Source organism: Elaeis guineensis, chromosome 8 (assembly GCF_000442705.2).
Source record: "Elaeis guineensis isolate ETL-2024a chromosome 8, EG11, whole genome shotgun sequence".
Taxonomy (NCBI): domain Eukaryota; kingdom Viridiplantae; phylum Streptophyta; class Magnoliopsida; order Arecales; family Arecaceae; genus Elaeis; species Elaeis guineensis.
In genome coordinates this window covers 109,232,045-109,249,684 of record NC_026000.2, presented here as the reverse complement: position 1 = coordinate 109,249,684, position 17,640 = coordinate 109,232,045, and the positions used below count along the sequence as shown (strand labels likewise).

Sequence of the window (17,640 nt, the reverse complement as noted above, 5' to 3'; positions counted from 1 at the left end):
CTAGAATGGGATAGGACAATAGGACACCCTACTCCATAATAAAATTGGGACACCATCCTATAGGGTTTAAAACTTTGATTTAGCCAGCCTGTCTACTTGATAGCATGACAAGCTATTTACAATCAAAGTCTTAATCATTGAAGAACACCCTGGTCTATCTACTTTTAGAATAAGACATCATTTTAAAGAAAAAGTATTGTTAAAATTATTGATGTGTCAGCAAGGCCAGAGGCACATGGAGACGTTGTGACATTAACACAGCCTCATCTTAATATGTTTTCACCTCAAAATTGTATATTTCTATTTTAGGTTACAGAACTCATCAAAAGAACAATTCATGCAAATGTTGTCATAGCTCACTGGAACAACACAGTTAATTAGTATCAAAGGGGAATCAAAATTCACAAACCATAACCAAGATACCAAGAACAAAGACCTATAAGAACAATAGGCCCGGCCAGCCGGTCATAGCAGGTTTGCAGCTACTGATCTCCAAACAGAAGTGTTTTCACAATGGCATCGCCCATACCAACTGCAAATGGGAACATGTGACCAGCATCTGGAAGCTCATGGTAGCGAACCCAAGGAAGCTTTTGGCTGATACAACGTGCCAATGTAACTGGCACGATCATATCCTTGGCACCCTGCCACAAGTGGACTGAGCCGTCGTTGGGAAATGGGTTCTCAAGGTCCAAAGGATTGAACTCCCAGTTCCCAAAACCAACTATCAAGTCGCGATGGACTGACTCAAATTCTCCTTGTTGTCTTACCTGTGCCTGATATTGCCAAGCAATTAACAAATCAATCATCAGAAATTTCGGTTGCTGGTTAATGTTTGTTGCATTGTAAATTACCATAATGCAAGAAGTAAAATATCATAAGTAGGTAATTCAGAAAACAAGCATTTCAAACAAGAACTATAGTTCATGAGGGGAAATAAAAAACATGAGATTAGATACTAATTATGGTACAAATAGTACCAATCTTCGTGGATCATAAGCTTTATAGTGTATAAAATGCAACACATGATACATAATCACTTGGTTAGACATTTGTTGGCCCTGTCCAGAAGTGCTTTTCAAACAAATTTGATTTCTGACTATGAAGCACAAGATAAAACTGCAACCAACATGACTTACCATTCAACCAAAAAGCTAACATCTCTGTCCATCTCTTTTGTTGCAATATTTGAATGGAACCTCATTATGAGGCAAGGAGTCGATATTCCCGTACATTCAAGCACACATGCGCGCAAACACACACCAATACAATAGAGATAGGATAGTGGGATGACATATACAAACACTCACATATATACGTGTATAAAATAGATGGATAGGCCTTAAATTTCTCATTTTTAAAGCCACTGGATTTGAATCATGACAGCTTATACATCTAAAATCTCTCAACACCAAGGAGGTATAAAATGGCAGCAGAAATCTGAACCATCTAGATTTAGATCCAGCAGCAAGCAAAATGAGGTGAGTGGATACCCTCTCCCTTTCAGAAAAATGTATACATGCGTGCATGAGCACGTTGTACTTACGCGATCAATCTGAAATGAGCACAATTAGGCATCTCCAGTCTTTAACTTTCCAATGAATCCACCAAGATAGCCTAATAGTACTCTCATGAAATAATTAACTGCTAGGGACCTTAAGAAATAAAATAGTTTAACAAGAAGATACCCAATCATTTGGTTGGCAAGGTTAACAATCCATGATTCTGTCCAATATGCAAAGCAGCACTGCAAACAAGACATTTTCCCCCAAGAACTGCCAGAGTTTAAAATATAAATCAACCTCCATAGATGCATCTTCTCTTTCTATTTTACATCTCCTTTTGGTGCATAAGTGAACTTTAGGCTTTGCAGATAAATAGCATACCTCCATATGAGTAAAACTTCTCATTTGGTCATATTTAATCTTTCGATTCATCCCTAATATGAGCACAGATCTTCTCTTGTGCACAGGATGTGAATGGGCCTGGAACACACATGCAGGGGGCCACAGTGCATCAACCAGGGCCTATTCACTGAAGCACTGATGCAGTGGGCCAGTGCACGGGTGAATGGCATGTTGTGGTAACATGGCCTGCACAACAGAGGATTCATGTTCCCCAAACATGCATCCTGAATTGGTAATTTCTTTGTTTCTAGAAGATGCAAATAATATGTTTCTATTATAAAAATATGATTGGTGCTACTTTTTTTGTTGAGCCATTATGAGCGTCACTTTCTTGTTGTGCTTCCAGGCACTATCTTCAGGCTCCAGCCCACAGACACCAAATGGATATGTTGATTTTGTGTTAAATTTCATACATCTAGAATAATTTCCAGCAGGAAATTTTCTCAAACATCGCCTCCAAAAATGAGGAATATCAGCTGAGAGCTACAACACTACAGCAGTAGAATAGAAACCAGTAATAGCATCATATAAGTGCATATCCTAATCCCTTCATTAATCATATTCATTACTTGCTAATCTATTGTTTTACTATTACATGCTAACTTGTACCTAGTAAAAAAATTAATATGCAAATCCATGTGAAAAGATGATATACCAGATAGCGATCTCTAGATTCTAACTTGGGTAAGAGTTCCTTGTCTTGTGAAGAAAGTACATCAGACTGCTGACCTACAACACTTGATGCAGGAAACCATTTTTGGGTATTCCACCAGTATACCAACCAAGGGGCATAATGAGCAACTCGAACTGCCCACTTGTCCTGTAAAAGTTGCTGATCATAAGCCTCTCTTGATGAGTTGGCAGGAAGACCAGGCCACCAGTAGTTAGAAAATGGAGCGACTATAGCTGCTCCCATAAGCCTGCAATGATTTCAGATCCAATATGAGATGAAGAAAAAAAAGAAAAGAAAAGGAAAATATGGAAACAAAACTTAACCTAGCTAGTACATAAAAGACTCCTATATGAACTTTGTATCCTTCTTTAGAATACAGATTACTCTTACACTGGTAAGGATGAATGAAATTTTCTGACTTTAGACATTTCTTATTGCTTTCACAACTCATATGCCATCGAGAGAATTGTTATCTAACAATGAATATAATTCTTTCATGCTGCACACGTGCTCTGGTTGAATGACAATTCCAGTAAAGTCATACTAAAAACCAATCAACAACAAGTTCCTTTCTTTCTAAATTCAAATTGCAACTTAAGAAACTTAATCCTAGCTCTAGGTTGATTAATCAAAGAAGACTCTTTCTTGATTGCTAAGGTTTAGATTTTAGCACAATATGAGCTGGTCATAAAGAAAATCAATTACCAATGAAGAAAGTTAAATACAATGAAGTAATAATAAATGATCATCTAAAACTACCCTTCTTGGCAGAGTACAACCAACGGAATCTAAGGCAGCATGCATGAATACAGCTTCACCTTATCGAGATACAAAATTTGTGTTCGATTGATGGTTGAGTTTTTCAAGGAACATGCTCTAATCTATGGCATAATCAAAATATTCAGTCACCTTCCCCAATAAAATTACATTCTCGCAATTCTAGTTATCAGCAACATAAAGGTTTTTACTCCAAGAAGACCGAAAAGGACAATGAAGGGGATAACTTCCTTAATTATAGAAATCCTAAGGATTATATCTGTAATGACTTAAGACCTCACCTAAAAAGGCTAACCAGTGCATAGCCGATGTGGGACTAAACATATGCCCATATAATCTTCACATACTCCTCCCATTATTTAAGCCCTAGCATCCTCTCCAGGCTAAAGGTTCAAATCCAATCAAATCTAATCTCAAAGACCACGATTAGTCGGTAGTCAATCCCAATGGACCAATGCTACCTTGTCTCTAGTCCATATAAGTCATGGGTTGGATCTGCTTTAAATACCATTTGTAACAATCCAAGACCTCACCCGAAACGACTAGCCAGAAAATATTATTTGGAATCCTTGGTTCTAATATAAGTATCCAAAATCTACCCAATGCATAACTAATGTGAAACTAAACACGTCCACACGGGTCCTCACATTAGCTTCCACTAAGAGAATAGTAGAGGTTACTAAAATGTTAGAATTAGAGCAGGGCTATCTTAAATTGTGTTGAAGTTTTATCCATCTCTTCAATGTTGATATGGAGAAACAATACACAAGCAAAAAAACATATGTTCAATGCTAAAATATTTCAAAGCATTATCTTATATGACCAGACAATCCACCAGTTCATACATTAATATTCTTGGATGACAAAATTGAAATTAAATCCACTTGTCCCCCGATTAAACCATTCATTCCAAAAGAATACCACGAGATTTGGGATCTGGATAATCTCTGGCTCAAGATGCCTTCGAATTCTACAGTGGCAAACAGCCAACTGATTCCAAGATGTTCTCTGACGTAATACCTCTTTAAATATCATGTTCTGTACATGAGTAACTACTTTTGAATCTTCCACAATCTACCCAATCCCAAAAGAAACCTTTGTTACTTCATAAGTTCCTGCCAATATTTTATTAGGTTGGCATCTCTGAATATAGTCCTAATATATTCTGGTTACAGAAATAATTATATTATATAATTTGATGTTACTGGTTCAGGATATGTCAGTTCGTGCGAGGCTGTTCATTTGACCATGTCCAAGACTCCTAGAGATATATATGTTTAATCATGTAAGCAGGACAAAAGCCATGATCTACATACATTATAAACTCAAACAGTAGGTCAATTTATAAAGGAAACAGAGGAACAGTGAAGAAAGAAAGCGTCAAGTTTCATAGGAAGGGAATCTCTCTAGACATTGAATTTAAGAGAGCAGGACCCATGGCATTATATAGGTATGCTGATACTACCAACTTTACCAGTAAGTCATGAAGAATATCAGCAATTGCTGAAGGAAGGAGAGGTCAAGTCAGAGAGGACCACCATGATCTCTATGCAAGAGGTTGAACATGTTTCTCTCATACTTCTCCAAATAGAATGATTAAGTTTTCTATGCGTATGGATTACCATGATGCAAAAGAGTGGTGAGTTGTCACTACCTGCGAGGTATGTGTTGCAAACATGCCCAGATAATCTCTCCTCCAATCGAATATCCAATCACATAGAACTTGGATCCTAGCTCCAACTGGTCAACAAGTTCTTCAATATCCAGAGCTGTGCTTTTCTCTGACTGCTTTGGATTTGGATCACTCTCCCCATAGCCAGCTCTATCGAAAGATAGCACATAAACTCCTAATTCTTGAACCACTTCCTGTAAAACCCAGCATCAGCTAGTTTTACTACTGAGACCGGGTGGAAGATGCCAGAATAAAGGGACTAAGAGAACAGAGATATGGAAAATAATTGACACCTGAGATAAGGGGAACATATCATATTTGCATGAATCAAAACCATGAATAAAAATTATCTTATGTTTGGCCTTCTCCTTTGGGATCCCACTTTCTGTGTAGGCCAGATGCCTTCCATCCTTCAGCTTAATTCTGGATGACATAACCGGAGGACCATTTGGAGATCCACAAATCTTAGATGGTGGAGGTTTAATTGCCTGGTATGCCAATGCTATTACAGCCACCAACAGAACTGCTGAAATCTTTTTAAAAATCCCTGAAATAGTTGCAGCATGTCAATCATCACATCTTCTTAATAGGAGGCAAAAGAATCTGAAGTAGTTCATGCTTCCTATATGATGAAATGCGGATATTTCTGAAGAACTTTTCTCATTGTATTTTTGGAGTAAATTAGTTGGCAAGATAAAAGAAAAAAGGATCTTCAATGCCTTTTGAAACATCTGTACAAGAGAAAAGAAGCATCTGTATCTATAAACATATGACAGCGGTGAAGTATGAAAGTCGAGATTCTAACTCCAACCCAGTTATAGATAAAAACAAGAACTTAAACTCATTAATAAGATCAGTTTTTTAAAAAAAAAAAAAAAAGAAAAGAAAATGTGGGCAAGCTTGTTCATATACTGAATGAAATGAATACAAAGTCAAGAATCAAAACAAAAAACAGATGTCCTTCACTACTTGTCTACCATAAGCACTGTTACCCTTTTGCTTCACTGCAAAATGCCAATTTCCTCAAACAGGTGGCTTTAGATTCCTTCAAGTTTTTTTCCTTCCAAATACACCACCAAATAAACATCATCAAAAGATCCCAATCAGCTTGAAGATATTCCCAAACTCTCTTTGATCTCCAAGAGTCCAAGCATGAGATCAGAGACTCCAGCGAGCCACAAATGTTTTATTGGATTTGGAAAAATTCTAGAAGACCTGGTAAAGAAGCATCTCATGAAAAGGTGGTAGGCAGACTCAAGCATACACTAGAAAACGGAGACAGCAGGGAACAAGGCCACATTCTCTTTGAAATATTATTGGCAGTAGTTGATGACCAGGTGAAAATCTTCACCTTTCAGGGGCTTGAGATCTCCGAATAACTGGCAGTAACTTTAGAAATCTGTAATAGGACTTCACTGAAAATACTTCTCAAGAAATCCATCTCCATTAAGAGTATCAATCTTGTTTCGATAGTGGATGAGATTCAAAACTCTTCATTAGACTAAAAAATTCACTTGCAAACTCCTCAACTCTTCTTAACGAGGCATTCCCTTGAAAAAATCACCATCAATTGAGCACGGACCAGAAGGGAAGAAAAAAAAAATCTAATTGAATAGTCGCTTAGAGATATGAAGATGAAATTTGAGCAAAACTAGCCTAGAAATTTAAGATTTGTATTTTTGCTCCTAAAGCATTTTCACAACCTATCCTATAATTTTATCCCATAAATTTTAATAGAAGGTATTAGAAACATGAATGCAAGCTGAGCCACATAAGCAATATCAGCAATGAAATTTCATTTTTGGCATGCCTCACATCGTAACTCCATATGTTAAGAAAGAAAAGATAAATTAAGCTATGTTTAGAGTTGTGAGATACAACAACTAATTTTACTAGAGCAGTGAAACAATTTTAAGCACCAGAAAAGACAAGTGTTTCAGATTATTTCTGTCCCACTGATGGGATAAGCAAGGTTCTAAAACTTTGTTTGGTTTTCGCTTTCACTCTCCCAGAGGGTTTTGGTTTTGACAGTTTCAATGTTTTCAGCAGTTTTGCCCTGAATCTCATGGTTGAGTTGAAAAGTCAGAATAAGATTCAAAAATTTCAAAAAAAAAAAAAGAGTGGAAGTAAAGGAAACTAAGGTGAGTTATCTCACATCATTTTATTGTATCTTGAGTTATCTAAGATCATAATATGTAGAGTTTAGTGAATAAGAGCCAACCTTCTATACATTTTATCTATTCAGTGGTTCCACATTCAAGCACACATGCCTAAAAATATTAAGTTATAAATGGAGCCAGAGAAACATTTGTAGGACTTTCTCTGTTTTCAAATATTTCGAAGAGATAATGAAAAGAATAGCCAGAAGCTATCTGGACAAGAATTTAGAGTTTCACTTGTTCTCGAAAATAGCATTGATGGAATCATGCCACTTAAAGTGTAACTTTAGGTATAACTATGGAATGATTTCTTTTGCTAATAGATTCCATTACAATGTCAAACTGTGACCATGTTTCCACTGGGTACTACAAGCACATAATCACAAAAGCTATATCTACCTTCTATTCAGATATAAGTAGATAAGAGATAACAGATTTGGTGCATTAGATCAACACGACATGTTAGAATTTGTCACACGCTTAATATATGGAGACATTTTTTGAACATATTATGTTTAAGGCCTGTTCATAATCAGATTGGCAGGATGTTTAGAGATTAGAGAGGCTCTATAACAGCAATCCTTCTTGAGAGAGAGAGGAGAGGGAACAGCTGCCCTCAGTTTTGGCCCAACCCACCAAAACCAGCCAAACTAACTAAAAATGACTGAAACATGCCGAAACCATTAAAACTGACCGAAACTGGCCAGCTTTGGATCTATCTTGGCCAAAACTCAAAACCATGGGGACAAGCATGCATTTAAAAATTAATTTCCAGTTTTCCTTGTTTAATACAAATATAAGGAACATATAATCAATAGAAGTATTAGAAGAAATTAAGTTTTTTCAATGTCGAAAGAACTTTTAGCATGCTTTACACATCTATTAAGCTGTCAGACTATCCAAAGGCTACTAATTTGACAAATGTGCATTCTTCCACCATCAATTATCACTTATTTTATCAAAAGTAAAAGTGGTTTACGTACCTTTAGTACTTGGATAAATAAGAATTATATTCAGTGGCCTATCTGTTGCAGTCAGAGAGAATAGTTTTCCAGGACTTGTACTTGCATAAGAACTAAAAGCAACTGCAATCCCTAAGAAAAAACATAGGACTCAACGGTACACAGACTTCAAGACTTACAGTGAATAAGGGATGGAGGGAGCATAAAACAAATGCATCAAGAGATAGATGCTCATCTATAGCAGTCTTTATCATAGGTGGGATACCTTTTACCATAAGGAAGCATCTCAAGAATATAGTCATCAATATAGTCATCATCAGAAAAATTTCCTACAACCGTTCTGTAAGTTAACGTGTAGAGAGGACCTATGTATATATCCAAAAAAGAGGTGATAAAACGCTTGACAGTTCCATGGTTCAGAAAGAATAGCCCTCTTATTACACAGTTTCTGGAAGTGCTGATATTTTTGTACATTAGGACATTGGGGATATGACACAACATAGCTCAACATTTCACTTTGAAGTCTCCTATTGGAATTAGCAATAAGTGTCGACATTGGAGTCCTTTTATGGAGTGTCATGCAACGGACTCTTAGTTTCAAGTGCAAGACACTTTAGGCAAAACATAGGTATGTTTTTTATAAAAGCAAATCATAGGTGTTATCAACTTTAGTATATTAACACATCTAAAATAACCTTAAATGTATCTCCACAGTATCTTAAACAAATTGAAAGCTCAAGGCTGATCCATTATTTTGCTTGCTTGCATATATTTTTCTCTATTTCCTTCATTGCAGTTTTTCTTCTACAAAAAGGCATCACAAGCACATACATCATGTTCCCCTGTCTAGATTTTTGAAGACTACCATGATCGATGCTTGAGAAAACTTAAATAGTCAGACACTTGGCAGTTGTGCCAAATATCCAAGGAACACTGGTGACGTTGGTATCACTTAAGGGACTAGTTCAGAAAATATTGGGCATATGAAGTGACCAAAAGAATGGAAGAAGTAACAAGGTTGGGCATTGAAAGATCCACTTAAGTAACTTTGACTAAGGGTACCACTCAGTTGGATATAGGTTGGACTAAAGGATAGGTTGAATATATCAAAACCTGAACCAGACCCATGTATAAAATAGGATACAAATCTAAAATTAAACCCAACTATTTTCTTTAACAGGTAACCCAGCCTGACACACAACCCGTTTAAGTTAAATGGGTTAAACAGATTGAATGACTTTTAAATGAGTTAAATAGGTCTGGTCAGAATCCGACCAAACTATTAAACAAGTCAAAATGGGTTGAAGAAGTCAGGACTCTAAACCTGAACCTAACAGTTTAATAAATTGGTTAGGTCGAGTGACCCGTGACCAGACTTGTTTATGCCAAACATGAACCTACTTAAACTGTGTTAGGTATGGGTCAGGTGAAATCTTGGGCATATGAAGTGACCAAAAGGATGGAAGAAGTAACGAGGTTGAGCAACTAAAGATCCACTTAAGTTATTTTGATTAAGTGATCCAAGAGGACCGCCGGACTAGATGTGGACCAATTTGGCCACTACGGTTAAGGCTGGACAAGGTTCATGGATGAGATCTACCACATCAGGAAGTTAAAGTGCGTGCCGAATTTCTAAAAGCTATATCTTGATCATACAATGCCTGACTCAGAAGATCTTTTTCCAAATTGGGTAACTTTTTGAGATCTATCATGTAGCGTCAATCCGCTAAGAAATTAAAATGGGCTGAAATTTCATCATTTGGGATTTGAAACAAGCATGTCAAATCAATTTTTTTTTTAAGAAAGATTTTGACTGAATGTATCTCCTAATCTAAGAAAAATTAAGCAAAGTGACAGAAGACAAAGTTAATATAGAAGTTGAGATATTCTTTTTGTAAGATTTTAGTTTTTTTGCATTTATTTTTACTAGTCATGTTTATTTTGGAAAGTGGAGAGGAATCTAATCCGAATTGTACAAAAATGGACCTCACCTTTATTAATACATAAGGGCTATGTACCTTAGTTTTGATTCATTAATTGATCAATAAAAAAAGGGACCTAAATCCTACTTTCACTGATTTTTCTACTTTTTTTTTTTCTAAATTTCGTAGTAGGATTCAAGTTGATTTGGGTTGAAGAATTCTTCCTTCTCTTGATCGGATTATTAAGGTTGCTAGTTAATCTGATATGGGTTGGGTTGGAGGATAGGTCAAATATGTCAAAACTTGAACTTGACCCGTTTATAGAACAAGACAAATATTCAAAATCAAACCCAGCCTTCTTATTTAAGAAGTAATCCATCCCAACCAACACAACTTATTTAAGGTTAAATGGGTGAAACAAATTGAACAGATTAAATGGATTTTAAATGGATTAAACGGGTCGTTCAGGAGCCAATCAAACTCTTAAATGAGTCAAAATTGATTAAACATGTTAAGACGTTAAATTGAGCAACCCCGTTTATGGCCTGGACCCATTTATGCCAAACCTAAACCTACTTAAACTACATTAATTATGGGTTAGGTCGTAAATTGCCACCTCTAGCTTTGACATCTCACAAAAGAGATGGCAAAATGAAAAAAACAAAATAGAAGATTTGATGAAGATATGTGAGAGACTAAATTAGAGTAGATAAGAGAACAATTCATGCAGATACTCTCTCTCCATTTATGCAGACAAGAAAAATAGGTGAATGAGAAGGCATCAGCAAGATGGTGAAAAACAAGATCATTTAAGGTAACATTATACCTTAATATCAAAGAAGGAAAATAGGAAAAGAGGACCCAACTACATGATGAAGAACATATGTGCATGAAAATTTAGTGAGCCACAATTATTTAACAATTGAAAAAGAACACTTATTAGTACCTAAATCCATTAAAATCTCTTGGATGAGCTGAATGACATTGGATATTGTTGCTGCTTGTTTCGGCTAGGTCGGAGGGCGGACGCCTGGTCTTTGCACAAGAAATGCTGGAGTAACCTGCAAAAAAAGTCCGAGCAGAAAATTTTTGCTCCTACGAGGACCTTCCGACACTCAAGTCAGATTCAGAGAACAAAAAGAGCAACAACGAGTTCTCTGAGAGGAATTGCTTACCTTGGTCCTCAGGACTTTGGTTGTTTATATAGAATATCGTCGAACAACTGGTCGAACAACTGTGAGATCGTGCAATCCCGAGATTGCAGGACCATTAATCATGCCGTTGCGGTATTATAGCCCTCATTCGCTCCTATAGAGTGAGGAGGCTGTTACTGGCAATATATTGAGTGAGGAATTTGAATATCCTCGAAAATCATGCTTAATCTGTTGGTCTTCTTAAATTGGATAAGTGGTATCCTCATGATATAAAGATCTCACCTATAATCGCATGGCTGTCATCAACAGCCGAGAGTATGGGAGATTTTAGCCTTCATATGCTCCCCATGTGGGGGTATTTTATTGTTTTTGGCCTTTTTTGCATGGTGTCACTCAAGTGGAGTCTCAGCTCAGCATGAAGATGGCTAAGTATAGAAATACCTCAGCTTGGATATAGCTCATCTCAGCCTCATATAGCTCATCTCAGCATCATATAACTCAGCTCAGCATGAATATAGCTCATCTCAGCCTCATATAGCTCATCTCAACATGAATATGCTGTGGATGCCTCTTCACAGCATGAATATGCTGTGGATGCATACATATGACTTAGCCACTCTGAAATCTACTTCCCAAATATAAATCTGAAGCATCAAAGTATCCCCGTAACACTACCCCCTACTCCTGAGTCTGAGAATCAAGCGAAAGAAGTACTGCTAATATGATGCCTCGAGCCTAGGAACGTCCATCCATGCATCCCATTAAGGTATTTTTGCTCTGCTCGGCATTTTTGCTCTGCTCTTCATACGAGTGGTATTTTTGCTCTACTCTTTACGCAAACGGCATTTTTGCTCTGCTCTTCATGAGTGGCATTTTTGCTCTGCTCATCTTGTGAACGATATTTTTACTCTGCTCTTCATACAAGCGGTATTTTTGCTCTGCTCTTTATGCGAGCGGCATTTTTGCTCTGCTCATCTTGTGAGCGGTATTTTTGCTCTGCTCTGTATACAAGCGGCATTTTATTTTACTCTTCACGCAAACGATATTTTTGCTCTGCTCTTCATGTGAGCGGTATTTTTGTTCTGCTCTTCATACAAGCGACATTTTTGCTCTACTCAACTTGTGAGCGGCATTTTTGCTCTGCTCGCAATTGTAAGCTGAGCGTCCTTTCGGTTGCTCTCTGAAGGTCCTTATAGGTGTCCCTCCACTTTTTGCGTGACTTGGACTATGCAAGGGTCTTGTAAGTTAGCCCCACCTCTAAGTCATCGAGGTATTGTCGTCGATTATAGATCAAGCATCTTATAAGTTAGCCCTCCAAAGGTCCCTTTAGGTCTCCCTCTGCTCGAATTTGACTTCACCTCAGATCTACAGATTTTTAGCTTGGATCTATAGGTTACACATCGAATTTGCCTTGATTTCACCTCGGATGATCGATTTTTACCTTGGATTGGCCTTGACTTCACCTCAGATGTTCGATTTTTACCTCGAATTGGCCTTGACTTCACCTTAGATCTTGTCGCTTGGAGTCTGGCCATTGGACTGAGTGCCATGTTCGAGACAGTAGAATTTCCAGTGGGTGCTGCCAGCCAGGATGCTGGCCTGGCCGAAGTGGACACATCTCCCCATGAAAGGATCGGGGAAGAAGATGGATAATGAGCACAGGACTTCTTGGCCGAGCCTTTTGGAACACATCCAGAGTTTCTGCGCATGCGTCCGTCCTTTGTCGGGGTCGAGCCCACTGGATCCGAGCTGCCGTGGGTAGTTCTGGTGCTGCTGGAAGTGCAAGGAAGCTATAACCGCAAAGTAGATCTTCTTCCTCACGGGGTTCCCATGCACATACGAAATCACACACATCGATGACCTTTATCGGACCTGGGAGGACTAGCACTGCGAGCGAGGACACGCATCCGAAGAGCTCGAACGGCCAGACCCACCTACTAACGGCTTCAGCGTCGAGGATGTGCAGAGAAAGCATGGGGAGTTGTCGGCCTTCTGCTTCAGACGTGCCCATTTCAGTCGAGCTTGCCTCGAAGAGGCTCGCTCGCGGGCAATCTTGGCACCAGCGGACATAGAGATGCGCACGAGGAACCTCAAACCCACAGATCCGACAAGGCTCGTCACCGTTGGGGGCGTCGGACCAGAGTGGAGCGACCCCAAGTTCCGAATCTAGGCGACAAGAGAGGCACGTGTGGAGAAGACCTTATGGCCGAGGATCCAATGACCTCAGCCACATGTGAAGACGTGCGAGGAAGCTCGAAGAAGCCTCGAAGCCTCAAATCTTGGCTCCAGCACCAACGGGAGTGCCCGTGGCCTGGAGGTGCGGGGTGCCGGGAGGAATGGGACTGTCAATCTCGCCGACAACATGCGCAACGGCGTGGGGGGCTTCGTGGCCCCCAATCCGATGATTTGGGGGCGCCGATCCGATGGGTACGTGCGTAGGAGAGGCATCGGGCTCTACCAGAAGGGCTGTGGGCCCTCTTCCTCTTTTCTTCGACGTCATCAGGGTGAATGGGAACAAATTCCTGAAGGAGGCAAGGAAACAGAGGTCCTTCCATGGCCGGATAGTAGACGGGGTAGGGATCTCAATCGATCGAGATCTAGATCTAGTCGATCTGAACGTTGAAGCCATGGATGAGATGGACGGGGGCAGTTGTAGCCAGGCAGAGGTACCGAGCAGGATAAGCTCAGATCCGTCTGTGGGTGAGCCCAACGCTGGCGAGGGTGGCCACGGCGGATGGCACGGGCACATGGGAGAGGAGCTACGGGGCTGTCGGTGCCGACCCTGGCACCGAGAGAGGCTGCACGTGCCAGGCTAACCACCCCCCCTCTTCTCCCTTCTTTCCCATTTTTTTCTTCCAATCCGCTGTAACTCTGGATATTGGGATATACTTTCTTATTTGGAGCCCTCCAAAAATTTAATTTTTGGTTTCGAAAATCGAAAAATTTCCATGGTCTCATTTTTTTTATTTGAGTGTCGTGATCTCTTTCCTTATTCAAATCTGCTTAAGAATTTTAAAAATATAAATAAAAATAATTCGAGGATCAGGAAATTTCCATATCTCCTTCCTCATTTTATTGATTTCTCCGCCTTCGTTGCAAGTAGGTGGCGAGCATTGCGCCATAGAGGTCGGGGTTGACATGGGTGTGGGAGCAAGATGCGTCTCCCGCCATGCATCGTTGTTCCGCCGTATCGTTTGGATGCAGTAGTCTAGGTGTATACTCGCTGGACTGGCATATTGAACTAATCCACACTTATCTCCATGGCCGACGGAGGTGGCGGTGCTGGTGGTGATGGCGACGCAGGGGCCTCGCTATCGGCATGGGCTCCCTCATTTTTGGAAGAGGCGTCGTTGGAACACCGTGAAGAAACCTTGCGTGGCACCATTGCATGCTCACTTGGCTTCCTGAAAAATGGGCCTAAGCCCTCCTTTTTGTGGAGGGGCCGGTTGTTGTGATGCCAATGCATGGTTTTCTCCGACTCCAATAGCAGTTCAAAAGGTGGCAGATCACCCTGATTGCCTTGTGGTGGTTTTCTTTGAAGGCATGTTGCGAAAAGTAAGCCCTTCCTCTATCTGTTACTGCTTGTTTCGACTAGGTCGGAGGGTGGATTCCTAGTATTTGCGCAAGGAGTGCTGAGTGACCTGCAAAGTCCGAGCAGAAATTTTCACTCTGGTGAGAATCTTCCGACGCTCAAGTCAGATTCAGAGAACAAAAAGACCAGCAACGAATTCTCTGAGAGAGATTGCTTACCTTGATCCTCAGGACTTTGATTGTTTATATAGAATATCATCGAACAGCTAGTTGAACAACTGTGAGACTGTGCGATCCTGAGATTGCAGGGCCATTAATCACGCCGTTATGGTATTATAGCCCTCATTCGCTCCCATAGAGTGAGGAGATCGTTACTGACAATATATTAAGTGAGAAATTTGAATATCCTCGAAAATCATGCTTGATCTGTTGGTCTTCTTAAATTGGATGAGTAGTGTCACCTCATGGTACATAAGGATCTCACCTATTAATTGCATGGGCTGTCAATCAGGAGCTGAGAGTATGGGAGATTTTAGCTTTCATATGCTCCCCACATGGGGGTATTTATTATTTTTGGCCTTTTCTGCATGGTGTCACTCAAATGGAGTCTCAACTCAGCATGAAGATGGCTAAGTATAAAAACACCTCAACTTGGATATAGCTCATCTCAGCCTCATATAGCTCAGTTCAGCATGAATATAGCTCATCTCAGCCTCATATAGCTCAGCTCAGCATGAATATAGCTCAGCTCAGCCTCATATAGCTCATCTCAGCATGCATATGCTATGGATGCCTCTTCACAGCATACATATGGCTCAGCCACTCCGAAATCTATGTCCCAGATATAAATTCGAGGCATCAAAGTACCCCCATAACAGATAGAAATTGATACTTCATCGTCATTGAGAACTACTAATTTCCCATTATGAGTTCTCTGAGCGTGGTCGAGATGCCATGTACATTGCATCAAAATTAACTATTTTCATTTTCCAAACTTTAGCTTAAACAATTAAAATAAGATAATTATAAAAATAAAAATCTAATCCATATCAGTAAATTCCTTTCAAAGACATTACTAAAGCGATTGGAATATTTTCAACAGAACTCATTCCCATATCATATCCTAGAGGTATCCAAAAAAATGAAATGTAATGGTCTAAGTAAAAAATGTTGGTTTATGTGGTCAAGATGGATATGAAGGAAAGGGATATATATATGACCTATAGAATCAAAAATTAGTTACACATGCCTCAAGTCAATGTGTACGCTAGTATAGGTGCCTTTTAGCTTGTGGCCGGTTAAACGTAGCATGTCTGCACAAAGCAGTTGAGTGTGAGAGAATGTCAATGGGTGAAAACTCCAAGCCAAGTGATGTAGCTTTGTTCTTGCATAATAAATATGTAACAGATTAGTTGAGCACAAGAGCTTGAGCTTGCTTGTGTAAAAACTTGAATCAAGCAAATTAAGATGTGGCAGCTGTCAAAGTACGGAACTAATGTGTGCTTTTGGAAGACTACACATATCTTTGCTATGTATCATTTTCAAGTAACAAAGTACGTTGATGGCCACATCCAATTAAGACTCCACCTGATGCTCCAGAAACTGGCCCAAGCTATAGATGGATTGGATTTCGCGGAGCAACGTGAAAGAGTAGTTGATAGGATAACCAACAAGGCCATGAAGCTAGTTAGGCAGAGTTACTTGAGTGGATCACCACAACTAAACATTAAGCTCAAAGTCATCTCTCTACAGTAAAGTTAGCAGGGTGCTTCATTTGATTTATATTTAACCAAATTTCCTTTCCTTCTATTAATAGCATCAAAAAAATCACTCAAAAAGAAGAAGAAGTGATAAAAACATCAGAGACATCCATGAAAGCAGGAGAATAGCCAAAATTTAGATCAGAATTAGTTCCCATAGAAAGTCAAAAGCAAAAAGCCTCTCTATTACTGAATCCCTGTGAATCATTCACAGAAGAGCAGACGCCCACCTGGAGGAAGGGCAAACGATGTGGAATGCTTCCGTTTTCGGGTGTGAGCCCTAGCGGATGCAGCTGAGATCTTTCTGCTCGTTGTTGGAGCCGCCATGTCTGCACACGGATCCTCCGATTAGATTTTCAGAGAAAGATTTGCTTCCAAATATGGCAAAAATATCAGCTCAAGTTGGAAAAAATTTGGGTTTGGGTTGGAGAAAGGAGAGATCCGTGCTCCGAGCGGCTGAGACTGGTGTTCGAATTGTCTGAATAAATTATAGATGTATTAGGAACGGGACACACAAAGGGAACTTAGTATAACTACCAACTCAGAACGAGCTGGATCCTGTGCCGGACAACGTCGCGCTCTGCAAAGACACGTGTGAGCGTGGCTGCGTTTGGGGGTATTGTTGGTTCCGTTAGAATTATTAAATTTTTGTACGATGGGGCCCACGGGGGAAGAAGAGTCGCGCTGGATCTACGCTAGGGCGGCATGGTGGGTAAATAACGGAGAGAAGCATATGCTTGTTTGATAAACGCCGGTGCCGATGAGGGTTGTCCTAAACGATTTTGCCGCGAAGCGAAGTAAAACGTAAAACATGGCGCCACTAAGGTGCAATATGGAAAGAGGGAATCGGTGCTTTATACCGTAGATTATTGCTACTCCCTCCAACGAGGGAAATTCTACTACGTATACCATGGATAAAATCAATACAAAAATACAAACAATATCGGCACATCAAATTTTGACTTTTTATGTTCTTTAAGATTTTTGTCACGCCTCCGATCCGAGATTGTGAATCGAGAATCATGGCAACCGCCGCATACTCATAGAAAACTCTTTCCATAACGTGCAAGGCATCTCATCATGCTATCTTAAAATAACAGCGAAAATAATTAGTCAATAATTC

At 39.6% G+C, this 17,640-nt stretch overlaps 1 protein-coding gene across 2 annotated transcripts; it reads right to left on the bottom strand.

Moving 5' to 3' along the window:
- Positions 1 to 244: 244 nt before the first annotated feature.
- LOC105049756 (uncharacterized) lies at positions 245 to 17,012 on the bottom strand. Of its 2 annotated transcripts, none has more exons than XM_010929500.4 (5): positions 16,748 to 17,012; positions 5,323 to 5,576; positions 5,012 to 5,223; positions 2,563 to 2,827; positions 245 to 776 (listed from the first exon to the last, which is right to left on the bottom strand). In XM_010929500.4, the coding sequence occupies exons 1-5, from the start codon at positions 16,842 to 16,844 to the stop codon at positions 483 to 485; spliced, it is 1,122 nt and encodes a 373-aa protein (XP_010927802.1). In that variant the 5' UTR covers positions 16,845 to 17,012; the 3' UTR covers positions 245 to 482. The 2 variants fall into 2 exon arrangements, with proteins under 2 accessions (XP_010927802.1, XP_019708172.1); XM_019852613.3 differs by lacking the exon at positions 16,748 to 17,012 and adding an exon at positions 11,019 to 11,469.
- Between the last annotated feature and the right edge of the window lie 628 nt (positions 17,013 to 17,640).